Raw genomic sequence first — 24,490 nt, forward strand, 5'->3', positions numbered from 1 at the left:
TGGTGAGAGCTTGGTGAGTCTGGTGAGAGCTTGGTGAGTCTGGTGAGAGCTTGGTGTGTCTGGTGAGAGCTTGGTGAGTCTGGTGAGAGCTTGGTGTGTCTGGTGAGAGCTTGGTGAGTCTGGTGAGAGCTTGTATGGAACGCACCAGAATTTAAACAGGTGCAGCTGCCAGTTCAGTGTCACTGTGTGTATTTTCTTTTTTTGCTTGTCTGGTCGTGAAATTGGTTTTACATTTAGCTCTAAGTCTTACCTGGTTGAAACCTGCAGATACCCTGGATAACATATTCCTTTATTGGTTCCCTTATATTCCTTTATTGATCCCCTTGGGGAAATCCGGGACTTACAAACACAAGTACACAATTATCAGGATTTGTAAGAGAATATTAAATCAAATCAAATCAAATCAAATTTATTTATAAGGCCCGACAACACGTTAATGTCCCCATGGGCCGTACAGGTCTTCTTTAAACAAGTCAAGAAGAAAACATAACAATAAGTCAAGAACAGAACAAGAACACCATAAGGTGCAAACATTTTAGATGAATACAAATAGATGAATGAATGCAACACTCCCAGACATACCCCACGCGAAGGTAAGGAAAAACTCACTAAAACCTAACAATAGGGAAAAAAGCTCCACAGGCAGTGTGGAGGAGAGAAACCTTAGAAGGGCCATTCAAGGGGGGATCTCCCTTCTTAGATGTTGGTGATAGTAGTGTTGCAGATGGACAGTTGGTAAGCATGCACTCATGTGTGTGGTGAAAGTGGAGACTTGTGGAGTGGAAGTGGAGACTTGTGGAGTGGAAGTGGAGACTTGTTATATTATATAATATATTATTTTCTCCCGTTTGTCCTCAGACCCTCCGACGTTCACGAGTCCCGAGGAGGAGACGCTGGAGGTGGTCGTGGGGGAAGACGTCACTCTGAACTGCACTGCGAGTGGGAACCCGGCGCCGGTGTACAGCCTGCGCTCAGACACCCTGGACAGGGTGGGGGTCCAGGCCCTGCACACCGCCCAGCTGCCCCCGGGCACCTACAGCTGCACCGCCTCCAACTCCGTGGGCAACAGCACCAAGACCTTCATCATCAGTGAAGCCACAAGTAAGATCATGTTAAGATAACGATAAGATCATGTTAAGATAATGTTAAGATAATGTTAAGATAATGATAAGATAATGTTAAGATAATGATAAGATAATGATAAGATAAGATAATGTTAAGATAATGATAAGATAATGATAAGATAATGTTAAGATAATGATAAGATAATGATAAGATAATGTTAAGATAATGATAAGATAATGATAAGATAAGATAATGATAAGATAATGTTAAGATAATGATAAGATAATGATAAGATAATGATAAGATAATGATAAGATAATGTTAAGATAGGATAATGTTAAGATAATGATAAGATAATGTTAAGATAATGATAAGATAATGTTAAGATAGTGATAAGATAATGTTAAGATAAGATAATGATAAGATAATAAGATAATGTTAAGATAATATAACGTTAAGATAATGTTAAGATAATGTTATGATAAGATAATATATTCCTTTATTGATCCTCTTGGGGAGATGCAGGCATCATAGCAGCATGGGGGAGGGGGGGGGGGGTACAGGTATTATTATAACGCCTGCATGCTATTGTTTCAGGAAGTCGTTCTGGGACCACTGCTGGGATTCTGGTGGCTGCGTTGATTCTGTTCGGTCTTGTGTCTGTCGGTGCCGTGTATTACAACCAGAGAAGGTCCACTGTGTGAGAGAGAGAGAGAGAGAGAGAGAGAGAGAGAGAGAGAGAGAGAGAGAGAGAGAGAGAGAGAGAGAGAGAGAGAGAGAGGGAGAGGGATGGAGAGAGAGAGAGAGAGAGAGAGAGAGAGAGAGAGAGAGAGAGAGAGAGAGAGAGAGAGAGAGAGAGAGAGAAAGAGAGAAAGAGAGAGAGAGGGGGGAGGGATGGAGAGAGAGAGACAGAGAGGGGGAGGGATGGAGAGAGAGAGAGAAAGAGAAAGAGAGGGGGGAGGGATGGAGAGAGAGAGGGATGGAGAGAGAGAGACAGAGACAGAGAGACAGAGAGGGAGAGGGATGGAGAGAGAGAGATGGAGAGAGAGAGAGGGAGAGAGATGGAGAGAGAGAGAGAGAGAGAGGGGGGGAGGGATGGAGAGATGGAGAGAGAGAGAGAGAGAGATGGAGAGAGAGAGATGGAGAGAGAGAGGGGGGGGAGGGATGGAGAGATAGAGATTAAGAATAAACTGGACTTTGAAGAAGTCTTTATTCATTGCACACATTGACAATGGAGAGAGATGGAGAGATGGAGAGAGATGGAGAGAATGCCCCACAAACTCTCTCTAACCGCTGCCTCTTCCTGCAGGGAGCCGCAGCACGTTCTGGGCTGTAGTCGGAGTGTTCGTGGGCCTGGCGCTGGTGCTGGTCGCCGGCTACATGGTGCTCAAGTTCAGGGCTGGAGGAGGGTCTGACTTCTGAGGGGGGGGGGGGTCCTCGAGGACTGTATGAACTCAATACTTGATCTTTGCAATAATGGCAATAATGGCTTTAATTCTGCATGGCTTTAAAATGCAAGTGTAGCTTCTTGCAGCATGTGGAGCCTGGGGTGTGTGTTGCATGCTGGTCCATCTGGAGCAGGACCATGTGTTGCATGCTGGTCAATCTGAAGCAGGACCGCTGCTCGCCACAGTGCGTGATCAGAGGAGCCGTTCATATCTTTGTGACGTTCAGGATCACTATCATACAAATAAGCGGTTGGAAAAAAGCTACATCTAGATTTATATGCCAAAGTTTAAATGGGACTTTCTTTCCTTTATGGTTAATTACTACATTATCTGTGGTTAGAGTCTGTGTAATTACTACATTATCTGTGGTTAGAGTCTGTGTAATTACTACATTATTGATGGTTAGATTCTGTGTAATTACTACATTATCTATGGTTAGATTCTGTGTAATTACTACATTATCTATGGTTAGATTCTGTGTAATTACTACATTATCTATGATTAGAGGATGTGTAATTACTACATTATCTATGATTAGAGGCTGTGTAATTACTACATTACCTATGGTTATAAACTGCAATTACTACATTATCCATGATTAGAGGCTGTGTAATTACTACATTATCTATGGTTAGATTCTGTGTAATTACTACATTATCTATGGTTAGATTCTGTGTAATTACTACATTATCTATGGTTAGATTCTGTGTAATTACTACATTATCTATGGTTAGAGTCTGTGTAATTACTACATTATCTATGGTTAGATTATGTGTAATTACGACATTATCTATGGTTAGATTCTGTGTAATTACTACATTATCTATGATTAGAGGCTGTGTAATTACTACATTATCTATGATTAGAGGCTGTGTAATTACTACATTATCTATGGTTAGATTCTGTGTAATTACTACATTATCTATGATTAGAGGCTGTGTAATTACTACATTATCTATGGTTAGATTCTGTGTAATTACTACATTATCTATGGTTAGATTCTGTGTAATTACTACATTATCTATGGTTAGATTCTGTGTAATTACTACATTATCTATTATCTATGGTTATAAACTGTTGTTACTTTTTCTTGCATAGGAAACGTGTTGCTTAGAAACGAAATGTTTAAAAACCACTTGTGTTATATACTGTCGATATCGAAGGCTCTTTGTTTACATTTACTCAGGTGCTATCTGTTTCTCAATCAAATAAAATCTCGTAATCACATCTCTTCTAAGAAGAGGATGTCGGTACAAAGTTGTTTTTTGTTTGCATTTGAGTTCTTCTCAAGTTACAAGTGTTAAGCACAAGGTATTCTCAAGTTCACATTCTGTGACGTTTGAGAAGCCTTTCAAATGTGTACGAACCACTATTTCCAAAATGTCCCCCTTACCCTGTAGTGCTATTTATCCATCCAGATCATTTCGCCTAGTTTTGGACATTCATTCATTATTATATGGGGGGTGTAGTTCGGTAGAAAATAGTTCCTGCAGGAGACTGCTCACAACAAGTTCTGTGGATCATCTTGAGTCACCAAGTCATGATGTCTGGAGAGAGACGTTGGTTTGAGTTCTTCACACGTCTTTTATTTAGCGGTTTGAGCCACAAACCCAGTGCCATTCAGCTCCATCGTATTGGAGCGACGGCAGAAATCACACCCAAACTACCTGGACTTTATGTTTTATTTTAGGTGACCTGTCACTTTTAAAATGCACTGTTTAAGCTTTGTAATGTATTTGTTGTTTACTAATGATGTGTATCATTTTTATCAAATCATTGTCAGCTGATGTCCCTGAGATGTGAAGTCATTGCCTTGTTGTTACCATTAAAAAAACATGTACAACCAATGTCATTATGTAATATTTTTATTTTATTTTACATGTTGCGACCGTTATAGTTAACTTGTTGTATAGGTTAAAATGTAATGGTATCAGAAAGTGGACTATTAAACATTATGATTAATAAAACGATTAAATATTAATAGTTTGTGACACTTGTTCCGTGTCGTTCTTTAAATGCAAGGAATGCATCGGCCATATTCACACGGCGGCCATTTTGCTCTTACGTCATGCTCAGGTTGGGTTCTTTGATTGGATTAGATTCAAATGTATTGTCGCTATATATACAGCAGAAGTAGACGCACCAACAGGAAGTGTGGCACCCAACCTGAGTGTGACTGAGACCCAACCAGAGTGTGACTGAGACCCAACCAGAGTGTGACTGAGACCCAACCAGAGTGTGACTGTGACCCAACCAGAGTGTGACTGTGCCCCAACCAGAGTGTGACTGAGACCCAACCAGAGTGCGACTGAGACCCAACCAGAGTGTGACTGAGACCCAACCAGAGTGCGGCTGAGACCCAACCAGAGTGTGACTGAGACCCAACCAGAGTGTGACTGTGCCCCAACCAGAGTGCGGCTGTGCCCCAACCAGAGTGCGACTGTGCCCCAACCTGAGTGCGACTGTGCCCCAACCAGAGTGTGACTGTGCCCCAACCAGAGTGTGACTGTGCCCCAACCAGAGTGCGACTGTGCCCCAACCAGAGTGCGACTGTGCCCCAACCAGAGTGTGACTGTGCCCCAACCAGAGTGTGACTGAGACCCAACCAGAGTGTGACTGTGCCCCAACCAGAGTGTGACTGTGCCCCAACCAGAGTGTGACTGAGACCCAACCAGAGTGCGACTGAGACCCAACCTGAGTGTGACTGTGCCCCAACCAGAGTGTGACTGCCCCAACCAGAGTGTGACTGAGACCCAACCTGAGTGCGACTGAGACCCAACCTGAGTGTGACTGTGCCCCAACCAGAGTGCGACTGAGACCCAACCAGAGTGCGACTGTGCCCCAACCAGAGTGCGACTGAGACCCAACCAGAGTGTGACTGTGCCCCAACCTGAGTGCGACTGTGCCCCAACCAGAGTGCGACTGAGACCCAACCAGAGTGTGACTGAGACCCAACCAGAGTGCGACTGAGACCCAACCAGAGTGCGACTGTGCCCCAACCAGAGTGCGACTGTGCCCCAACCAGAGTGCTACTGTGCCCCAACCAGAGTGCGACTGTGCCCCGACCTGAGCGTGATGACATAAGAGCAGAATGGCCGCCCCGTGAATATGGCCACTTGTTGAGCCGCAGCCAAGCCTCTCTGTATGTGTTCTTTGACGGAATGCTGATCGAGGCGACGTTTAAACCAACGTCCTCCCTGCTCCCTTTTCAACCCCGCTCCCTGGCTCCGTCCAGCGCCCAGGCTGCCATACTAATTAGTACGGACTGACGGGAATGTAAAGCGAACCTTTTGTAATCCTGCCCATGTCGGCCCTTATAGACGGGCATTTCTTTTTGTCTCTTGTGTCTGTTGTTCCCCGGTGTTATTCCCGGCTGAAGGTCCGAGCTCCGACTGTGTTGCTATAACGACCGGGCTGTGGTGTCTGTTGCTCAATTTGTCTTGTGAGCAACGGAGAAGAAACATAATAAAGTTTAGTATGTGACACGAGCTCAGGAGTTGGTTAGGGAGCGGGAACATGCAGCTGTGTGTCCCATAAACACACCGATCAGCATCCACTTACTCAGGTCTCAGTCCCTCAGTCTGCTACTGTTTACATTTACATCTAGTCATTTAGCTGAAACGCTTTTATCCAAAGCCACTTACAAGTTCTGTACGACAAGTCATCAGGAAGGTATACAACTCAGCTGAGTAACAATGTTCATCAAAGTGTTGAGTGCTACAGTGTAGGTTAGTTTATTAGGACAAGTGCAGGACAGTACGGTTAGTTAGGGTTAGAGTTTTTTTATTTTTATTTTTCAGATAATGGTTGAAGAAGTGCGTCTTTAGTCGACGGCGAAAGATTGGACGTGTTTCGGCTCCTAACTGGGGTGGGTAGTTCATTCCACCATTGTGGGGTAAGGACTGAGAAAAGGCAGGTTGGCTACTGACACGTCAGGGTGGGCTACTGACACGTCAGGGTGGGCTACTGACACGTCAGGGTGGGCTACTGACACGTCAGGGTGGGCTACTGATACGTCAGGATGGGCTACTGATACGTCAGGGTGGGCTACTCTACTGATACGTCAGGGTGGGCTACTGACACGTCAGGATGGGCTACTGATAAGTCAGGGTGGGCTACTGATACGTCAGGGTGGGCTACTTATACGTCAGGATGGGCTACTGATACGTCAGGGTGGGCTACTGATACGTCAGGGTGGGCTACTGATACGTCAGGATGGGCTACTGATACGTCAGGGTGGGCTACTGATACGTCAGGGTGGGCTACTGATACGTCAGGATGGGCTACTGATACGTCAGGATGGGCTACTGATACGTCAGGATGGGCTACTGATACGTCAGGATGGGCTACTGATACGTCAGGATGGGCTACTGATACGTCAGGATGGGCTACTGATACACGCAACACTTTGATGAACATTGTTACTCAGCTGATAGAGTTCCTTCCTGCTGACTTGTCGTACAGAACTTGTAAGTCGCTTTGTATAAAAGCGTTTCAGATAAATGACTAAATGTAAAATTGTGATACGTCAGGATCGGCTACTGATACGTCAGGGTGGGCTACTCTACTGATACGTCAGGGTGGGCTACTCTACTGATACGTCAGGGTGGGCTACTCTACTGATACGTCAGGGTGGGCTACTCTACTGATACGTCAGGGTGGGCCATTTGAATCATAGTCCTGAGGTCTGGGCACAGTGGGCAGAGTGGGCACAGTGGGCAGAAGCAGCTGGTGTAAGTCGAGCATGAAAACAGCTGAACAGTATCTCTCTCTGAATTTACAGTTCTCTAAATGTGACAATCGTTCCATTGAAAATAAGAAATACTAAACTGGAGCGAGTCAGTGATTCCTGCTGTGATGCACTAAACTGAAGAAGTAACCCACTGTGAAACAAGGCCTAAACGGGTTCAATCCAAGAAGCACTGAAAGTTGCACATGATGGCCTGAGTAGAGTGACTTGTTAAATTAATCTATGGTGCCCCTAGCCAGCCATGATTGATTGAAAACTTTATTAACAGATTGCAGAATGGGTACAGTACAGCTAAATACTAACAACTGCTAAGAGGATGAAGACCAGAGAAAGACTTTCGTCTTGTTTACAGTATTGATCGCCAGCCTTTGTCAATCAAGCGGTAGTGTTTTAATTGATTTGTTATCTTTGGTCTTGTTATGATTTGATTTGCTTATTTCTGTGTGTACACTCAACCTGACTGTAAATGGGGGAAACCTGAGCTGATTGATTGATTGAAAACTTTATTAACAGATTGCAGAATTTGTACAACAGCTCAATACACACAATTGTTAAGGGGATGCAGACCAGAGAAAGACTTTCGTCTTGTTTACATCAGGGTCCCCCATTTTCAATGCATATCTGCCTTTCGAGTTTAAATAAAGGTTTGAAAATTGAAAAAATGTAAAGTTTGTTTTATTTACAATGTGGTTTTCCCCTAGTATTTTGAGAGCTCTCTACCTGTCTGTCTCTCTCTCTCTCTCTCTCTCTCTCTCTCTCTCTCTCTCTCTCTCTCTCTCTCTCTCTCTCTGACTGCCCCCCCCCCCCCCCCCCCCAGATGGATGAGCGCTGTTGTTCCGACATAGTTCACTCTTCAGTTGCCAAGCTGCAGATACACTCAGCTGCAGGGGCCAGTCTGGGGCCAAGTTGGGGTTTCTTTCCTCTCACATCGACAACCGTGGAGTTAAATACATCCGCAGGAAAACGATGGAAAACAACTTTCCGAAATGGATTCTTCTAACACTTTGCACGATGTTCCGCTTAGCAGGTAAGAGACACGACAGACGTGTTTTCACTGCGAGGATCGATAGTTTTTAATAGTGCGGCTATTGAGATGGAAAATAAAGCAGTAACTGTTGTCAAGTGCATCTGATCCATGATGAAGCTGCGAGGTGCAGAGTCTGTCTGCAGCGGGGTGCCGTGTGTTCTGTTCGGGGTGCTGTGTGTTCTGTTCGGGCTCTGGAGTGGTCAGTGGATCAACTGCATGGGTTGGAAATCCAATGTCGGTCAATTCGAAGAAGATATTTCCACTCATTCCACTTCTATTGTCCCGCCTCCCCGTTATTACATAACCGCAGCCTGACAGTTATTAGATTACACAGAGAGATACAAGGCGTTTCTGAATGGAGCTTCGGTGTGGGAATGCGCGTGCGTGTGTGCGCCCGGGCGCGTGTGTGTGTGTGTGAGAGAGTGAGCAGAGAGATTGATTGATTGATTGAAAACTTTATTAACAGATTGCAGAATGGGTACAATACAGTACAGCTCAATACACACAATTGTTAAGGGGATGCAGACCAGAGAAAGACTTTCGTCTTGTTTACATCAGGGTCCCCCATTTTCAATTCATCAGGACATATATGACATACATATATCCCCCCCCCCCCCCCCCCAACCACCTCCAATGTACAGTCCCACCCCCACCTACCCAATCCAATGTACAGTTTCTACGCCTAATGTATATACTCTTTTCTTTCTGGACTCTTTTTGTATCACAAATACAGTACTGTAATTGCAAATCTGGTATGTCATAAATGTATAGATGTAGCAGTACTGTCTATCTGTATGTCATGTATGTCATATATGTTACGATGAATTGGAAATGGGGGACCCTGATGTAAACAAGACGAAAGTCTTTCTCTGGTCTGCATCCCCTTAACAATTGTATGTATTGAGCTGTACTGCACTGTACCCATTCTGCAATCTGTTAATAAAGTTTTCATTCATTCATTCATTCATTCATACATGACATACAGATAGTCAGTACTGCTACATCTATACATTTATGACATACCAGATTTGCAAATACAGTACTGTTTGTGATACAGAAGGAGTCAGGAAAAGGGAGTATATACATTTGACGTAGAAACTGTACATTGGAGGAGGTTGGGTGGGGGGGGGGTTGGGTACACTGGGATATTGACAACCATACTGGGTAATCTACATTGGAGGTGGTTGGGGGGGGGGGGGGCACACTGTATAAACAAGCAAAACTGTACATTGAGGGGGGGGGGGGGGGGGGAGACACTGTACAAACAAACAAAATTGTACATTGGACTATTGACAAAACCATACTAGGTAAATGACTGTACATTGGCAAAACTGTACATTGAGGGGGGGGGGGAGACACTGTACAAACAAACAAAATTGTACATTGGACTATTGACAAAACCATACTAGGTAAATGACTGTACATTGGAGGGGGTTGGGTTAGGATATTTACAGGGGCCAGTGTTGAATTGCAGTCTCCCGTAGGTGTCCCTTGAGAGAGGTTTTGAAAGTGGGTAGTGATCCACATTCCTTTACAGCTTTGGGTAGGGCGTTCCACATTGATGTGGCATAATTGCGAAACGTGTTTAGTCCCTTATTTGAGCCGAATCTGGGTTTAACATGATTTGTGGAGCTCCCTCTGGTGTTGTGATCGTGGTATTCACTGACCCAGGCCCGGACTGGCCATCGGGAGCACCGGGAGTTTTCCCGGTGGCCTGGCCTGCACAGATAAAAAAAAAAAAAAAAAATTATATAAAAAAAAAAAAAAAAATGTATTATTTTATTTTTATTTTTTTTTGCCAGGCGATTGTTTCTAGTTGTGGCGGCGGCGCGGCGCGATAGTTAGATAACCTAGATGGGTGGGGAACAACCAGGATTTCACTGTCTGCCACAGAGTTGGAGAACTATCTGACTCTCTCTCTCACGGTCCGGCGGATCACACACACACAATGGAGCCCTGCTGCCGCATGTGATTGGTGGAGGCGGGACCAGGCGATACAACTGATTGACAGCGGAGGCGGCGAATGGAATGGCAGACGGCACTCAGATGCAGAATAACAGCCAGGCAATGAGCATGATACAGTAGAGCGAAAGTCAATTAACGTTGATGTCAATATGGACAGTGGAAGAAAGAGAAAGGGTGGAGGAGAGAGGGATAAAACAAAGAAAAAGAAAGGCCCTTACAGGAGAGAGTGGTTAACTGTATTATAATAGTAAATAGAAAATATGTTGTGCTCTTGCTTTTTTCTTTTTGAAGGTGGAGAGAGTAGCATTGCTAGTGCCACAACAGTTTTATTTGAGGTCCATAACAGTACATTGTACTAAGCAATTGTTGGCTCATTAGTTTGTGATTCACATGCACTAAAATTCACCAGAATGCAGGAAATTATGTCTTTGTAACAAAAAAAATCCTGGTGGGGGACCCCCAGACCCCCCGCTAAAAAAGTGGCCTGACTGGGGCTATATTTCGCGCTATATCTCCCGGTATGAATTATTTCCCCAGTCCGGCCCTGCACTGACCTTTGAGAAAGAGAGAGAGAGAGAGAGAACAGAGAGAGAGAGAGAGAGAGAGAGAGAGAGAGAGAGAGAGAGAGAGAGAGAGAGATGTATTACCGTTGGTGATGACTGAGAGTCACAAACAGTACTGTATTTGTAAATCTGATAAAATGTATAGATGTAGCAGTACTGTCTATCTGTATGTCATATTATGTCCTGATTAATTGAAAATGGGGGACCCTGATGTAAACAAGACGAAAGTCTTTCGCTGGTCTGCATCTGTGTGTATTACGCCGTACTGTATTGTACCCATTCTGCAATCTGCTAATAAAGTTTTCAATCAATCAATCAATCAATCAATCAATCAATCAATCAGAGAGATAGAAACGAAGAGAGAGGTAGAGTTTTGATTGATTGATTGAAAACTGTATTAACAGATTGCAGAATGGGTACAATACAGTACGGCTCAATACACACAATTGTTAAGGGGATGCAGATGTAGCAGGTATATATAAAATATACTGTTATGTATTCCACGAAGAATCCCTCCCTCACGTTTTATTTTAATTTGTTTTATTATCTTTTATTATCAAAGTCTTTTATTTTGAAATCGTCACTTCCTGCCGAAGTGACGTATTTCCCCTTGCACTTCCCCCTTCACGCCAGATTGTCTGGGTGCTAGAAGGGGTAAGATGGTAAAAAAAATAAAAAAATCCTATATATATATATATTTTTTTTTAATAATCGAATTTTATTTTCATATTCGAATCCCATGCCCATCGAACAAAGCTTCGAAGAATTTAAGACAGCCCTAGAACACGTGATGCAAGGCTTCTATCCTCCCTACAACCGACCAGTGGGGGGCATAGTCGAGCAACGTTCAAGACAGGGGAGGGGAATTGGATACACGAAATTGGGATGGGAGAAAAATAAGGAGAAAAAGTGGATAAAAAAAAGATAGATAGAGGGAGAGAGAGAGATAGAGAGAGATGTATGGCGGTGGTGATGATGGTGATGGTGATGACAGTGATGATGATGATGATGATGACAGTGATGGTGATGATGATGATGATGACAGTGATGGTGATGATGATGATGACAGTGATGATGATGATGATGATGACAGTGATGGTGATGGTGATGATGACAGTGATGATGATGATGATGATGATGACAGTGATGGTGATGGTGATGATGACAGTGGTGATTGTTGTGAAGGGCCAGATTAAAGCTGAGAATCTACATTTATTGTTTTATATACATTGTATATTATTTATATATACACGGTATATCCCTTTAAGCCTGCGTTCGAATCATAGTAATATTCGCTCTCCTTATTGGATAACGCCCGTAGGCGCCAGCCCGCAAGCCCCCAAAGTCAGGTTCAAAGACGAACCCAGGCATGTCACAACATGCCTGGAGACAGCGTATTGATTCGAGACAAGAACTGAGGTTTGGGACTAGATAATCACTTAAGTATATATACGGCGCAGGTGCGCACAGCAGCAGTTCGGTAACAGTGAAGTGAGCAGCAGTGCGTCTAACAGAGCGTTGAGAACCACGTGCGAATGGAATAGTAAAGTGTCAGATTAATGCAGTAACGTCAAGTTCGACTTAGTTTAATGTGAAGTAAATAGTCGTTCATTTATTGTATATCGTGCCAACCACAGTTCGTTCATGTGTAGCATTACCCAGCGGTTCGTTCGTGTTAGCTAGTGGACCTTAGCCAGTGCGCGTGGACTAAATACCTTAGTACCAGCACACGAGGAGGCCTAGTCGGAGAACCTGCTGAACATGTGCACAGGAGAACCGGCGGCGGCGATTGCAGAACCATTACTGGTTGGATTATATTGATTGAGGAACGTGTTACCCGGAGAAGAGCATCGTTAATCTCCACTGTCGTTTGGGATTTAACCTCGTGAGGATTTACATTCGGGCTGGCCTCATGGACCGAGGCTAGCTGGCTATCATTGTTTGCTATCGAGCATTGGATTACAGTTATTGCTTTTGTTGCTGATCGTTGGATTTACAAGGACTGGCTTCTGTACGTGAATCCCCTTATTCTTCATTGAATCAGACTGAGTATCCGAACATTCCTCTATCCTCCAGACCTTACAACTCTGGGAGGAACCCAGTGTCTCCAGGCGGTACCAGCGTTGCCTTCTATAAATGCTATTATACGCCAGGTGGCGTCAGCCTAGTACCCATCGTAGGAATCATTCTATTCCCAGTGACTTATGCTACTGACTGACTTTATGCATATTCTTCACCATACAAGCGCGACCCTAATTCTCATTCTGTAACCTAATGTTGCATAATAATAAAATACCCTCAAATACTATTTCCTTGTCAATGCCGTGTTATTATGAGTGTCCACCATATCTATTCGATGTACTGTCTGGCCAGTAATTAAAGTACATACCTAGCAGTGGTTTAATCTATCACAATCTTTAATACAGTCAGGGTTTTGTAACCCCTCAGTTACAATTGGTCCTTCGAGCCGGAGGGTATCAGTAATCTTTAATATCATATTAATATTGATATGGCCAGCGGTGGACACTCTCCAGACGGCTCCCCCAAATTAGAGCGCCCGAGGCGCAAACGTCAGCCACCTCCATACCTGGAGGAATACGCTTTCGTTTTACCCCCTAGCTTATCTAAAAAGACGTTAAATACGGATAAAACGGATAGTTTAAGCATGCCCAATCGGCCAATCCTATCGACTTGTCGGCCCTTCCAGTAGAGACCCCAGTGGGTTCAAACGAAACTGACTTAGCTCACGGGGGGGACCAAGCGGGACATGACGTGACTATACCTCAAGACAGCGCCACCGGGATAGACCCTGGAGCGCCCCAGGATAAAGAAAGCGCCACCGGGATAGACCCCGGAGCACAACCAACCCAAGAGCGCGCACCCGAGACAGACCTCGGCGCGCAACCAAGAGAAGAGTACCGCGCTCAAGAGATAGACCTCGGAGCGCGCCAAGAGAACAGGTCTCCACCAAGCCCTGTCAGCGCCCGATCACCTCCATCAGTGTCATCCCCCAGCGAGGCTGACCAGAGACTGGCGCAAGCCTTAATCGCCACGCTGACAGCTTCAACCGAAAGAGACCGTATCCAGGGTGAGCGCGACCGTCTTCAAGCACAAGCGCTTAGTGAGCGCGAACACTCTGCAGCGGAACGAGAGCGTCTTCAAGCACAGACGCTTAGTGAGCGCGAACACTCTGCAGCGGAACGAGAGCGCCTCCACGCGCAACTCCAAGCACAAGCCCTTAGTGAGCGCGAACACTCTGCAGCGGAACGAGAGCGCCTCCAGGCGCAACAACGGAGTGAGCACAAACGCATCAGACTGGAGGAGAGGCGCCTCCAGACGGAAGAGAACATCCAGCGAGAACACGCCAATGCACAGCGCGAAGCGGAGCGCGACCGGCTGCAGGCGCAGATGATAGAACAATTGATCGCCAGGGCGACCCCCCCCCCCCTCCACACGGAGCTCCCGGAGATCATCACGACACGGGTCTAGGGCACCTTCCCCTACCCGACAAATCTACACGGGACCCGGCCAACAGGAAGAACCTGCCTACGCCGCCGAGCCCCCTCCCCGACCGGTCTATACGGGACCCAGCCAACGGGAAGAACCGGCCTACGTCGCCGAGAGACTAACTAGAAGACTCCAAGACCTAGCGGAGGAAGAGGAGGGATATCAAGCCCACCAGCACGAACCTACTTTGGACCAGGAGGCCCAGTACAGCCCCGACCTCAGCCCCGAGTCACTGCGCTACAAACCCCCGACCCAACTCAAGGGTGAGTTTGATGTACAGTCAGCACCGAGGAACAGCACCTGGGGGCTCGGCCTCTGGTACCCACCCAGTACTAACCCACGACCACCCATACGGGGAGACTCGCCCAGGAGGCCTCTCCCCCTACGCTCATCGGTGTCCCAGCCATCCATGGCGTCTTACCTTGGCACACCGACGTTCCCAGACTTTACGCGCGAGGACAGAGCACAGTACACAGAATTACGCATGTGTTTAGAGACTATAATGTCCGATGTCCACGACGAGTCTTATAAATATGCCATCCTCCTCAAGCATCTCAAGGTGCCCAGAGCGCATAACATAGCGCTGGCATATTCGAACTCAAGCACCCCATACTCAGCTGCTCTGGTGGCCCTCGACGCGCGCTATGGACGCATATGGGATTACGTGATCCAAGAAATACGAGATATCGACCGCCTCCCCCCAGCCAAAGACAATAGAGCACTGGATGACCTCTCTATCAAGGTACAATCCCTCGTGGGGATGCTGGGGTCCCAAAAGGAGAAGGGGAGATATGAACTGTATGCAAATTCTAACGTGGAGCGGATACTGGAGAAGCTCCCTCCAGCCCGTCAAGAGCGTTTTTGGCGGCAGAAAGACCACCGTGACCCCAACGGCCCAGAACCATCCCTCCTAGACCTGGCTGATTTCCTCGCCAGGGAGGTCAGCAGTCTACGACTGGACACATTCGTGTGGAGTGGCTCTAGCCCTAGAGATGGACCGCGGAGGTTCAATGACAACCGCCGGTCAGTGACAGTTATGCACCAGGCCGAGTCAGTGCCGCAGCACAAGAACCACAACACCCCCCACGTGAAGGGAAAGTGGAAGATTGCCTGCCAGTACTGTGAAAATGAACATTGGCTGTCTCAATGTGACACCTTCAAGAAGCTGACCGCTGACGAGGTGAGTCAGTGGATCAAAGCGAACCGCCGCTGCTTCCGCTGCGCGCGCAGCCATATGGCAGCTGAGTGCCGCCTAAAGAAAAGATGCAGCAAGTGCGACGGCGCCCACCTGGAGGTCCTGCACGACAGCAACAAGAGGAGACCCGTACCACAAAGCAGCTCGAGAGTAAATGTCATGTATATAGACCCTGCGAAGAGCGGGAGCTCCCGAGTGCTCTTGAAGGTGGTCCGAGTGCTCCTAAGCTACGAGGACAAGGTCATGGACACTTACGCCGTCCTAGATGATGGGTCGGAAAAGACTCTCCTCCTCGCTTCCGCCGCAGCCCAGTTGGGTCTGCGGGGTACCGAAGAAACAATGACAATCCGTACCATTAGAAGAGACCTAAAGACCATAAAGGGTGAAAACGTCTCCTTCACGATAGCAGCGGTCGAGCAGCCCGAGAAACGGTATAGCATCACTAACGCCTTCACAAGCCACGACATAGGTCTGTCACGGTATACCTACCCCATCACACAGCTGACGGAGAAATACATGCACCTACGTCAACTACCTATACCGCTCATCGACGGCGCCACCCCGACCCTGCTCATAGGATCCGACCACGCACACCTCATCGTCCCAACGGACCAGGTCCACATCGGGCCCAGAGGCTGTCCAGCAGCGGTCAAGACCCGCCTGGGTTGGACACTACAAGGCCCCCTCTCCGGGTCTTCCAACCGACCGACAGCCACTCGCTGCCTCTACACGAGGATAAACGAAGACGACACCACCCTCTTGCAGCACGTCGAGAGACTATGGACATTAGACTCGATGCCCTTTAAGAACGAAAAGAAACTAGTTCATTCAAAGGAAGACACGTATGCCATAGCTCTCCTCGAGCAGAAGACAAAGAGGGTCGAGGTCGACGGAGTGATGAGATACGCAACTCCACTCTTGAGGCGAGAGGGGATGCCCACCCTCCACACCTCAAAAGAAGCGACAGAACGCTATCTACTGAACACCGAGCGGCGTCTAGCCAGAGACCCCACTCAAGCCACTGTGTACCGCGCTGAGATCGACAAACTGATCACAGCGGGACATATCAAGAAAATTGACAATCAAGAGGCAGACCAGACGACCGAATCCTGGTACGTGCCCCACCACAAGGTCCACCACAACGGCAAGAACCGCATTGTATTCAACTGCAGCTACCAGATCGGACTACAGAACCTGAATAAGTTGCTCTTGCCCGGCCCGACACTCGGCCCCTCCCTCCTCGGCGTACTACTACGTTTCCGCCAAGACAAGGTGGCCATCAGCGGCGACATCAAAGGGATGTTCCTGCAGGTGCGACTGGTGGAGGAGGACAAGCCCCTGCTGCGGTTCCTATGGAGAGAGAGGATCAACGATGAGCAACCCTTCATCTATCAATGGGAGGTCCTCCCCTTCGGCACCACATGCAGCCCATGCTGTGCTACGTTCGCACTACAAAAACACGTGACAGAAGACCCTGAAGCTGACGAGGAGGTCAGACAAAACGTAGAGAGGAGTTTCTACGTGGACAACTGTCTACAAAGCGTCTCGACGCCAGAAGAAGCCGAAGCCCTCCTGCTTAAGCTCCGCGCCTCCCTGATCAAAGGCGGCTTCGATCTTAGGCAGTGGGCCAGCAGTGACCCTCAAGTACTTCGCAGCCTCTCCCCAGAGACAAAGGCAGCAAGCAGCGAGACCTGGATGGCGACCACCCCAGGTGAAGCACAGGAAATGACATTGGGCCTCGTCTGGCGCTTCAAAACAGACTCGCTCCATTACAAGCACACACCCCTGACCCAGGAGCAGGGAAGGTCGACCCCTCTACCGACCACTAGACGGAGCGTATACAGAACACTCGCAAGCCAATACGACCCGCTGGGGTGTATCCTACCTTACAGCACTCGGGCGAAGATGCTTGTGCGAGAACTGTGGGACAAGGGACAGGGCTGGGACGACCCCATACCCGACCACCTAGCTTCCACCTGGAGAGAGTGGGAACTCAGCTCGCTCCAAAATGTGAACATTCGCCGGAGCTACTTCCCACCCACAGTGCGGCTGGAGACGTGCCAGATGGACCTGCACGTCTTCAGTGACGCCTCGGAAGTAGCCTACGGTTCGGTGGCTTACTTGCGAGCCCGAGAGGAGGGAGGAGAAGTACACACAGCTTTCGTCCTGGCTCGCTCAAGAATAGCCCCCCGCAAGCAACAATCGATCCCGCGTCTAGAGCTCTGCGCAGCTCTGGTAGGCGCGCAACTCGCCACGCTGATACAACGTGAACTCACCATAACGGTGCAACGGACAATCTTGTGGTCAGACTCCATGACTGTACTCACATGGATCCAGTCCGATTCTTGTAGATACAAGGTCTTCGTGGGAGTCAGAGTCACCGAGATTCAAGACCTGGTAGAATCAGCGTGCTGGAGGTACGTTGACACCAAACAGAACCCAGCCGATGTCATCACACGGGGGATGTCCCTAGATGACCTCACACGTCCCAATATCTACAGTGACGGTCCTGAGTTCCTCAAGCTCCCGGAGGAGGAGTGGCCTACCCCCACCCCACGGGAGGCTAGTCAAGAGGAGGCAGAGATCAAGAAATCTATGTTCTGTGGGCTGACGCACATCCCAGCCCCCACTGACCCTAACATAGACGACTGCCTAACCTTTGAGAGTGCGCAGATAAAAACATTCTTGTGGCACCACCCTGAGGTTCCCCCCACTACAGACATTGACGCATCGAACTACGCAGAGGCAGAACTCCTTCTGCTACAGCGAGCCCAAAGAGACTCATTTCCAGATGAGCTAGACTGCCTGCAGGGAACAAAGCCAATCCCTTCAGACAGCCGACTGTTCCACTTGGCCCCTGAGCTCGACACCCATGGCCTCATCAGGGTGGGTGGTCGTCTGAGACGGGCCCCGGACTTAACGGATGACGTCAAGTATCCTATCGTCCTCAACAGTCGACACAAGGTCACCGAGCTTATCATAAAGAAATACGACGAGGATGTGCACCACGCTGGGGCAGAGAGAGTCTTCGCTGAGATCCGACGTCGTTACTGGATACTGCAAGGAAGAGAAGCAGTACGTCGCTTCCAGCGGACCTGTCTAGACTGTCGCAAGTGGCGAGCACAGCCCAGTATACCTATGATGGCCGACCTGCCTCCCTGCCGCCTCCGACTCGGCGAGAAGGCCTTCCACTCCACAGGCGTGGACTGCTTCGGCCCGCTCTACGTCAAGAAAGGAAGAGGGACAGAGAAGAGGTGGGGCATTGTATACAAGTGCATGACCACCCGAGCAGTGCATATAGAACTCCTGCAGACCATGAGTACGGATTCATTCCTCATGTCCCTCCGGAGATTTACAGCAAGAAAAGGGAAACCGTCTGTATTGTTGTCTGATCAAGGGACAAACTTCAAAGGCGGAGAAAGAGAACTGAGAGAGAGCTTCCAGGCCATGGGCCCAAAACTTAAGACCCGCCTCGCTCCCTCTCAGATCGAGTTCCAGTTCAACCCCCCGAACGCCCCTCACTTCGGGGGAACCTGGGAAAGAGAAGTCCGTTCCATAAAGACAGCTCTGTACGCCGTGCTTGGGGCCCAGACCGTCGCGGAAGAAGTCCTCACGACAGTCCTCACGGAGATCGAGGGTGTATTGAATTCAAAGCCCCTCGGGTACGTCTCAAGTGATGTAGCAGACGTCGACCCAGTCACCCCAAACACTCTCTTGATGGGGCGGCTGGACCCTGCCCTTCCACAGGCGGTGTACAGACCTGAAGAAGCGAACGGCCGAAGAATGTGGAGATACAGTCAAGTATTGGCTGACCAGTTTTGGAACAGTTTCCTCCTCCACTACCTACCGTCCCTCCAAACCCGTCAGAAGTGGGTAAAGGACAGGGACAACTTAAAAGTGGACACAGTCGTTATGATCATAGACCAGTCACTACCCCGAGCTATGTGGCCGGCCGGCCGCGTAAGCAAAGTGATCACTGGTGCAGACGGGAAGGTCAGAGCGGCAGAAGTTATTGTCCAAGGGCGGACTTACACCCGACCCATGGCGAGGCTGATAGAGTTGCCAGAGCTCCCTGACTCCCCTGATGACGATCATGACCCACTGACTTTGTAGATTGCCCTACTCCCCACAACAGACATTGAGCAGTTGACTGGACTATTAATCTGTCTCCCTTAACTAATTAGGTGCGGACTAATTAGGAGGCGGCTGTTGTGAAGGGCCAGATTAAAGCTGAGAATCTACATTTATTGTTTTATATACATTGTATATTATTTATATATACACGGTATATCCCTTTAAGCCTGCGTTCGAATCATAGTAATATTCGCTCTCCTTATTGGATAACGCCCGTAGGCGCCAGCCCGCAAGCCCCCAAAGTCAGGTTCAAAGACGAACCCAGGCATGTCACAACATGCCTGGAGACAGCGTATTGATTCGAGACAAGAACTGAGGTTTGGGACTAGATAATCACTTAAGTATATATACGGCGCAGGTGCGCACAGCAGCAGTTCGGTAACAGTGAAGTGAGCAGCAGTGCGTCTAACAGAGCGTTGAGAACCACGTGCGAATGGAATAGTAAAGTGTCAGATTAATGCAGTAACGTCAAGTTCGACTTAGTTTAATGTGAAGTAAATAGTCGTTCATTTATTGTATATCGTGCCAACCACAGTTCGTTCATGTGTAGCATTACCCAGCGGTTCGTTCGTGTTAGCTAGTGGACCTTAGCCAGTGCGCGTGGACTAAATACCTTAGTACCAGCACACGAGGAGGCCTAGTCGGAGAACCTGCTGAACATGTGCACAGGAGAACCGGCGGCGGCGATTGCAGAACCATTACTGGTTGGATTATATTGATTGTGGAACGTGTTACCCGGAGAAGAGCATCGTTAATCTCCACTGTCGTTTGGGATTTAACCTCGTGAGGATTTACATTCGGGCTGGCCTCATGGACCGAGGCTAGCTGGCTATCATCGTTTGCTATCGAGCATTGGATTACAGTTATTGCTTTTGTTGCTGATCGTTGGATTTACAAGGACTGGCTTCTGTACGTGAATCCCCTTATTCTTCATTGAATCAGACTGAGTATCCGAACATTCCTCTATCCTTCAGACCTTACAACTCTGGGAGGAACCCAGTGTCTCCAGGCGGTACCAGCGTTGCCTTCTATAATTGCGATTATACGCCAGGTGGCGTCAGCCTAGTACCCATAGTAGGAATCATTTTTTTATTTATTTTTTTTTTGTCTTTTTTCCCCTCCATTTTCCTCCGATTTTCTCCCATCCCAATGTTAGTCGTATGCCAATTCCCAGTCCCTTCCTGGTCGCTGCGCTTTACCCCCCACAGTAAGATCATTTGGGAGAGTGGAGGCTACCACGTGCTTCCTCCGACACACGTCCAGCCAATCACGCTTCTTTTCACCTGGCAGCGCGGATTCTCATTGAGAGGGCGTAGCGTGTGGGAGGACCACACTATCCCCCTCACGTCCAATCCGCGCTTAGCAGGCGCCCCGACCGAACTGTAGGAGTCGCTGTTTACAACGACCCGGACCCACCCCGCCAGCTTCTCCCACCCTCTGATACAGCCAATTGTATCAGTGCAGACGGCCAGCCAAGCTGGTGACAACCCCGGAGCTGTGAGCTGGATTCGAACAGGCGAACCAAGCTCACAGCTCCGGGGCTGGTGACGAACACAATCTCCGCTCGACCACCTAACCGCCCTCGTAGGAATCATTCTATTCCCAGTGACTTATGCTACTGACTGACTTTATGCCTATTCTTCGCCATACAAGCGCAACCCTAATTCTCATTCTGTAACCTAATATTGCATAATAATAAAATACCCTCAAATACTATTTCTTTGTCAATGCCGTGTTATTATGAGTGTCCACCATATCTATTCGATGTACTGTCTGGCCAGTAATTAAAGTACATACCTAGCAGTGGTTTAATCTATCACAATCTTTAATACAGTCAGGGTTTTGTAACCCCTCAGTTACAGTGATGATGATGATGATGATGACAGTGATGATGATGATGATGATGATGACAGTGATGATGATGACAGTGATGATGATGATGACAGTGATGATGATGACAGTGATGATGATGATGATGATGACAGTGATGACAGTGATGATGATGACAGCAGCATGTGTCCTCAGCGGCGGGGGAAGGCTGCTCCTTGGTGCTGCGGCCCCCCAGGGTGGTGGTGGGCTTCGGCCAGCCGGTGTCGGTCAGCTGTGAGGCCGCCCGCCCAGTGCGCGTCCTCGGCTGGGAGTCGGCCATCGGCGCCGCCCACACCCAGCAGGAGCTGTCCGTCCAGTGGAAGGTGGACAGTCTGATCGACTGGATCGAGGATCCCATCTGTTACGGCGTCTTCTTCACCGAGCCGAGGCAGTGCGAGGAGAAGCTCAACCTTGTGCTGTACAGTGAGTACAGGGTTAACCTTCTGTAGTGTGGTAGTGAAGGGGTTAACCTTCTGTAGTGTGGTAGTGACAGGGTTAACCTTCTGTAGTGTGGTAGTGACAGGGTTAACCTTCTGTAGTGTGGTAGTGACAGGGTTAACCTTCTGTAGCATGGTAGTGACAGGGTTAACCTTCTGTAGTGTGGTAATGACAGGGTTAACCTTCTGTAGTGTGGTAGTGACAGGGTTAACCTTCTGTAGTGTGGTAGTGACAGGGTTAACCTTCTGTAGTGTGGTAGTGACAGGGTTAACCTTCTGTAGTGTGGTAGTGACAGGGTTAACCTTCTGTAGTGTGGTAGTGACAGGGTGTGGTAGTGACAGGGTTAACCTTCTGTAGTGTGGTAGTGAAAGGGTTAACCTTCTGTAGTGTGGTATTGACAGGGTGTGGTAGTGACAGGGTTAACCTTCTGTAGTGTGGTAGTGACAGGGTTAACCTTCTGTAGTGTGGTAGTGACAGGGTTAACCTTCTGTAGTGTGGTAGTGAAAGGTTAACCTTCTGTAGTGTGGTAGTGACAGGGTTAACCTTCTGTAATGTGGTAGTGACAGGGTTAACCTTCTGTAGTGTGGTAGTGACAGGGTTAACCTTCTGTAATGTGGTAGTGACAGGGTTAACCTTCTGTAGTGTGGTAGTGACAGGGTTAACCTTCTGTAGTGTGGTAGTGACAGGGTTAACCTTCTGTAGTGTGGTAGTGACAGGGTTAACCTTCTGTAGTGTGGTAGTGAAAGAAAAAAAATTAATGTTGATTTAGAATTCAAATATCAACGTTACTTATGAATGGAGCTTCGAAGCTTTGAACTATTCGGTCCAGCCCTAAGTTGCACTTATTTCACTTGTACTTGTACGACAGAGTATGTGATAAATAAACTTCAACTTCTTTGATTTTGTAAACTTGCAGCTAGTAATTAAAAGTAATTAAATTACATTTAATTGTAATGTGCACTTTATGTTTGCACTTAATCTTTCTGTATTCTGTATATAATCCAGTGGTGGAATAAGTACACCTGTTCTTTACTTAAGTAAAAGTAGAAATACCAAGGTAAAATAGTACCCTTGTAAAAGTAAAGATTGTACTCTAGTTAAAGGAACACTACTACATTATGTGCTGACCGTCTTCTCCAGAGTCTCCACAGAAGATAGATGATACAGTTAGCCTAGTTTAAAACTCTCAAAACCGCCAGATCCAATCAAATGCCAGAAAAACGCATGGTAAACAGGAAGTGATTAATTACTTGTGAACACACTGTCCAGCTTCCACCAAACTTGTCACCAAACTTGTTTGTTTGTCAGGGGTTCTCAAAATGTTTTATACCACGACCCCATTTTATTTAGGATCTTTTTTGGCGACCCCACACTTAATGTATTGCGTAATTTCAACGTGGAAATAAGGAATATCAAAATAAAAGCACACGTTGTTGAACTTGATCATGCATATTTATTAGAAAATGAAATGACAGCACTATGTTATCAATGAAACTAATGATCCTTGGGGATGACGGTGAAGTGATGGTGTAAAAGAACAGCTGTGTATTTCCTTTAGAGCCTCCGGACAGCGTCTCCATCAGCTCCGTGAACCACACCGGCCCCCTGGTGGAGGGCAGGGAGTACCAGCTGCTCTGCGAGGTCCAGAACATCGCTCCCGTCCAGTACCTCACGCTGAGGTGGTACCGCGGCCAGACCCAGGTCTATAACCACTCCTTCTCCGAGCTCACGCCCTCCTCACCGGTCCAAGTGTCCTCTATTCTCATGGTGACCCCGACCAGAGCGGACCACGGGGTGCAGTACAGGTGTGTGGCAGAACTGGACCTCGGCCCAGAGGGCCCGCAGCCTCCGCCCACGGTGACGTCAGAACCTCTCCTCGCCGCTGTGCACCGTGAGTGGGTCAACAAGTCATCTCTCCATCATTACAGGTGCTGCAAAGTGGTTTCTGTTTCTCTACATTCTGACAGGCATCACTGATATAGTGTCTGGTCAGTAACATGGGTCTCTCAGTCCCTCCACTCCGCAGTAAACAGTCATCACTGATATAGAGTGTCTGGTCAGTAACATGGGTCTCCCAGTCCCTCCACTCTGCAGTAAACAGCCATCACTGATATAGAGTGTCTGGTCAGTAACATGGGTCTCCCAGTCCCTCCGCTCTGCAGTAAACAGTCATCACTGATATAGAGTGTCTGGTCAGTAACATGGGTCTCCCAGTCCCTCCGCTCTGCAGTAAACAGTCATCACTGATACAGAGTGTCTGGTCAGTAACATGGGTCTCCCAGTCCCTCCACTCTCCAGTAAACAGTCATCACTGATATAGAGTGTCTGGTCAGTAACATGGGTCTCCCAGTCCCTCCACTCTGCAGTAAACAGTCATCACTGATATAGAGTGTCTGGTCAGTAACATGGGTCTCCCAGTCCCTCCACTCTGCAGTAAACAGTCATCACTGATATAGAGTGTCTGGTCAGTAACATGGGTCTCCCAGTCCCTCCACTCTGCAGTAAACAGTCATCACTGATATAGAGTGT

The 24,490-nt window shown here is 47.8% G+C and overlaps 1 protein-coding gene across 1 annotated transcript in view; it reads left to right on the forward strand.

The window, feature by feature from the left end:
* The window catches only part of LOC311239852 (uncharacterized protein), a 46,489-nt gene that overhangs the window by 11,517 nt on the left and 10,482 nt on the right, over positions 1 to 24,490 (forward strand). Inside the window, exons 4-10 of the mRNA XM_084328298.1 lie at positions 859 to 1,101; positions 2,375 to 2,484; positions 4,991 to 5,101; positions 5,319 to 5,473; positions 8,121 to 8,290; positions 21,680 to 21,946; positions 23,520 to 23,852. Coding sequence (XP_084184424.1) covers positions 859 to 1,101; positions 2,375 to 2,484; positions 4,991 to 5,101; positions 5,319 to 5,473; positions 8,121 to 8,290; positions 21,680 to 21,946; positions 23,520 to 23,852 — 1,389 coding nt within the window. The remainder of the gene's footprint in view (positions 1 to 858; positions 1,102 to 2,374; positions 2,485 to 4,990; positions 5,102 to 5,318; positions 5,474 to 8,120; positions 8,291 to 21,679; positions 21,947 to 23,519; positions 23,853 to 24,490) is intronic.

Source organism: Notolepis coatsorum, assembly GCF_963971535.1.
Source record: "Notolepis coatsorum genome assembly, chromosome: 14".
NCBI lineage: Eukaryota > Metazoa > Chordata > Actinopteri > Aulopiformes > Paralepididae > Notolepis > Notolepis coatsorum.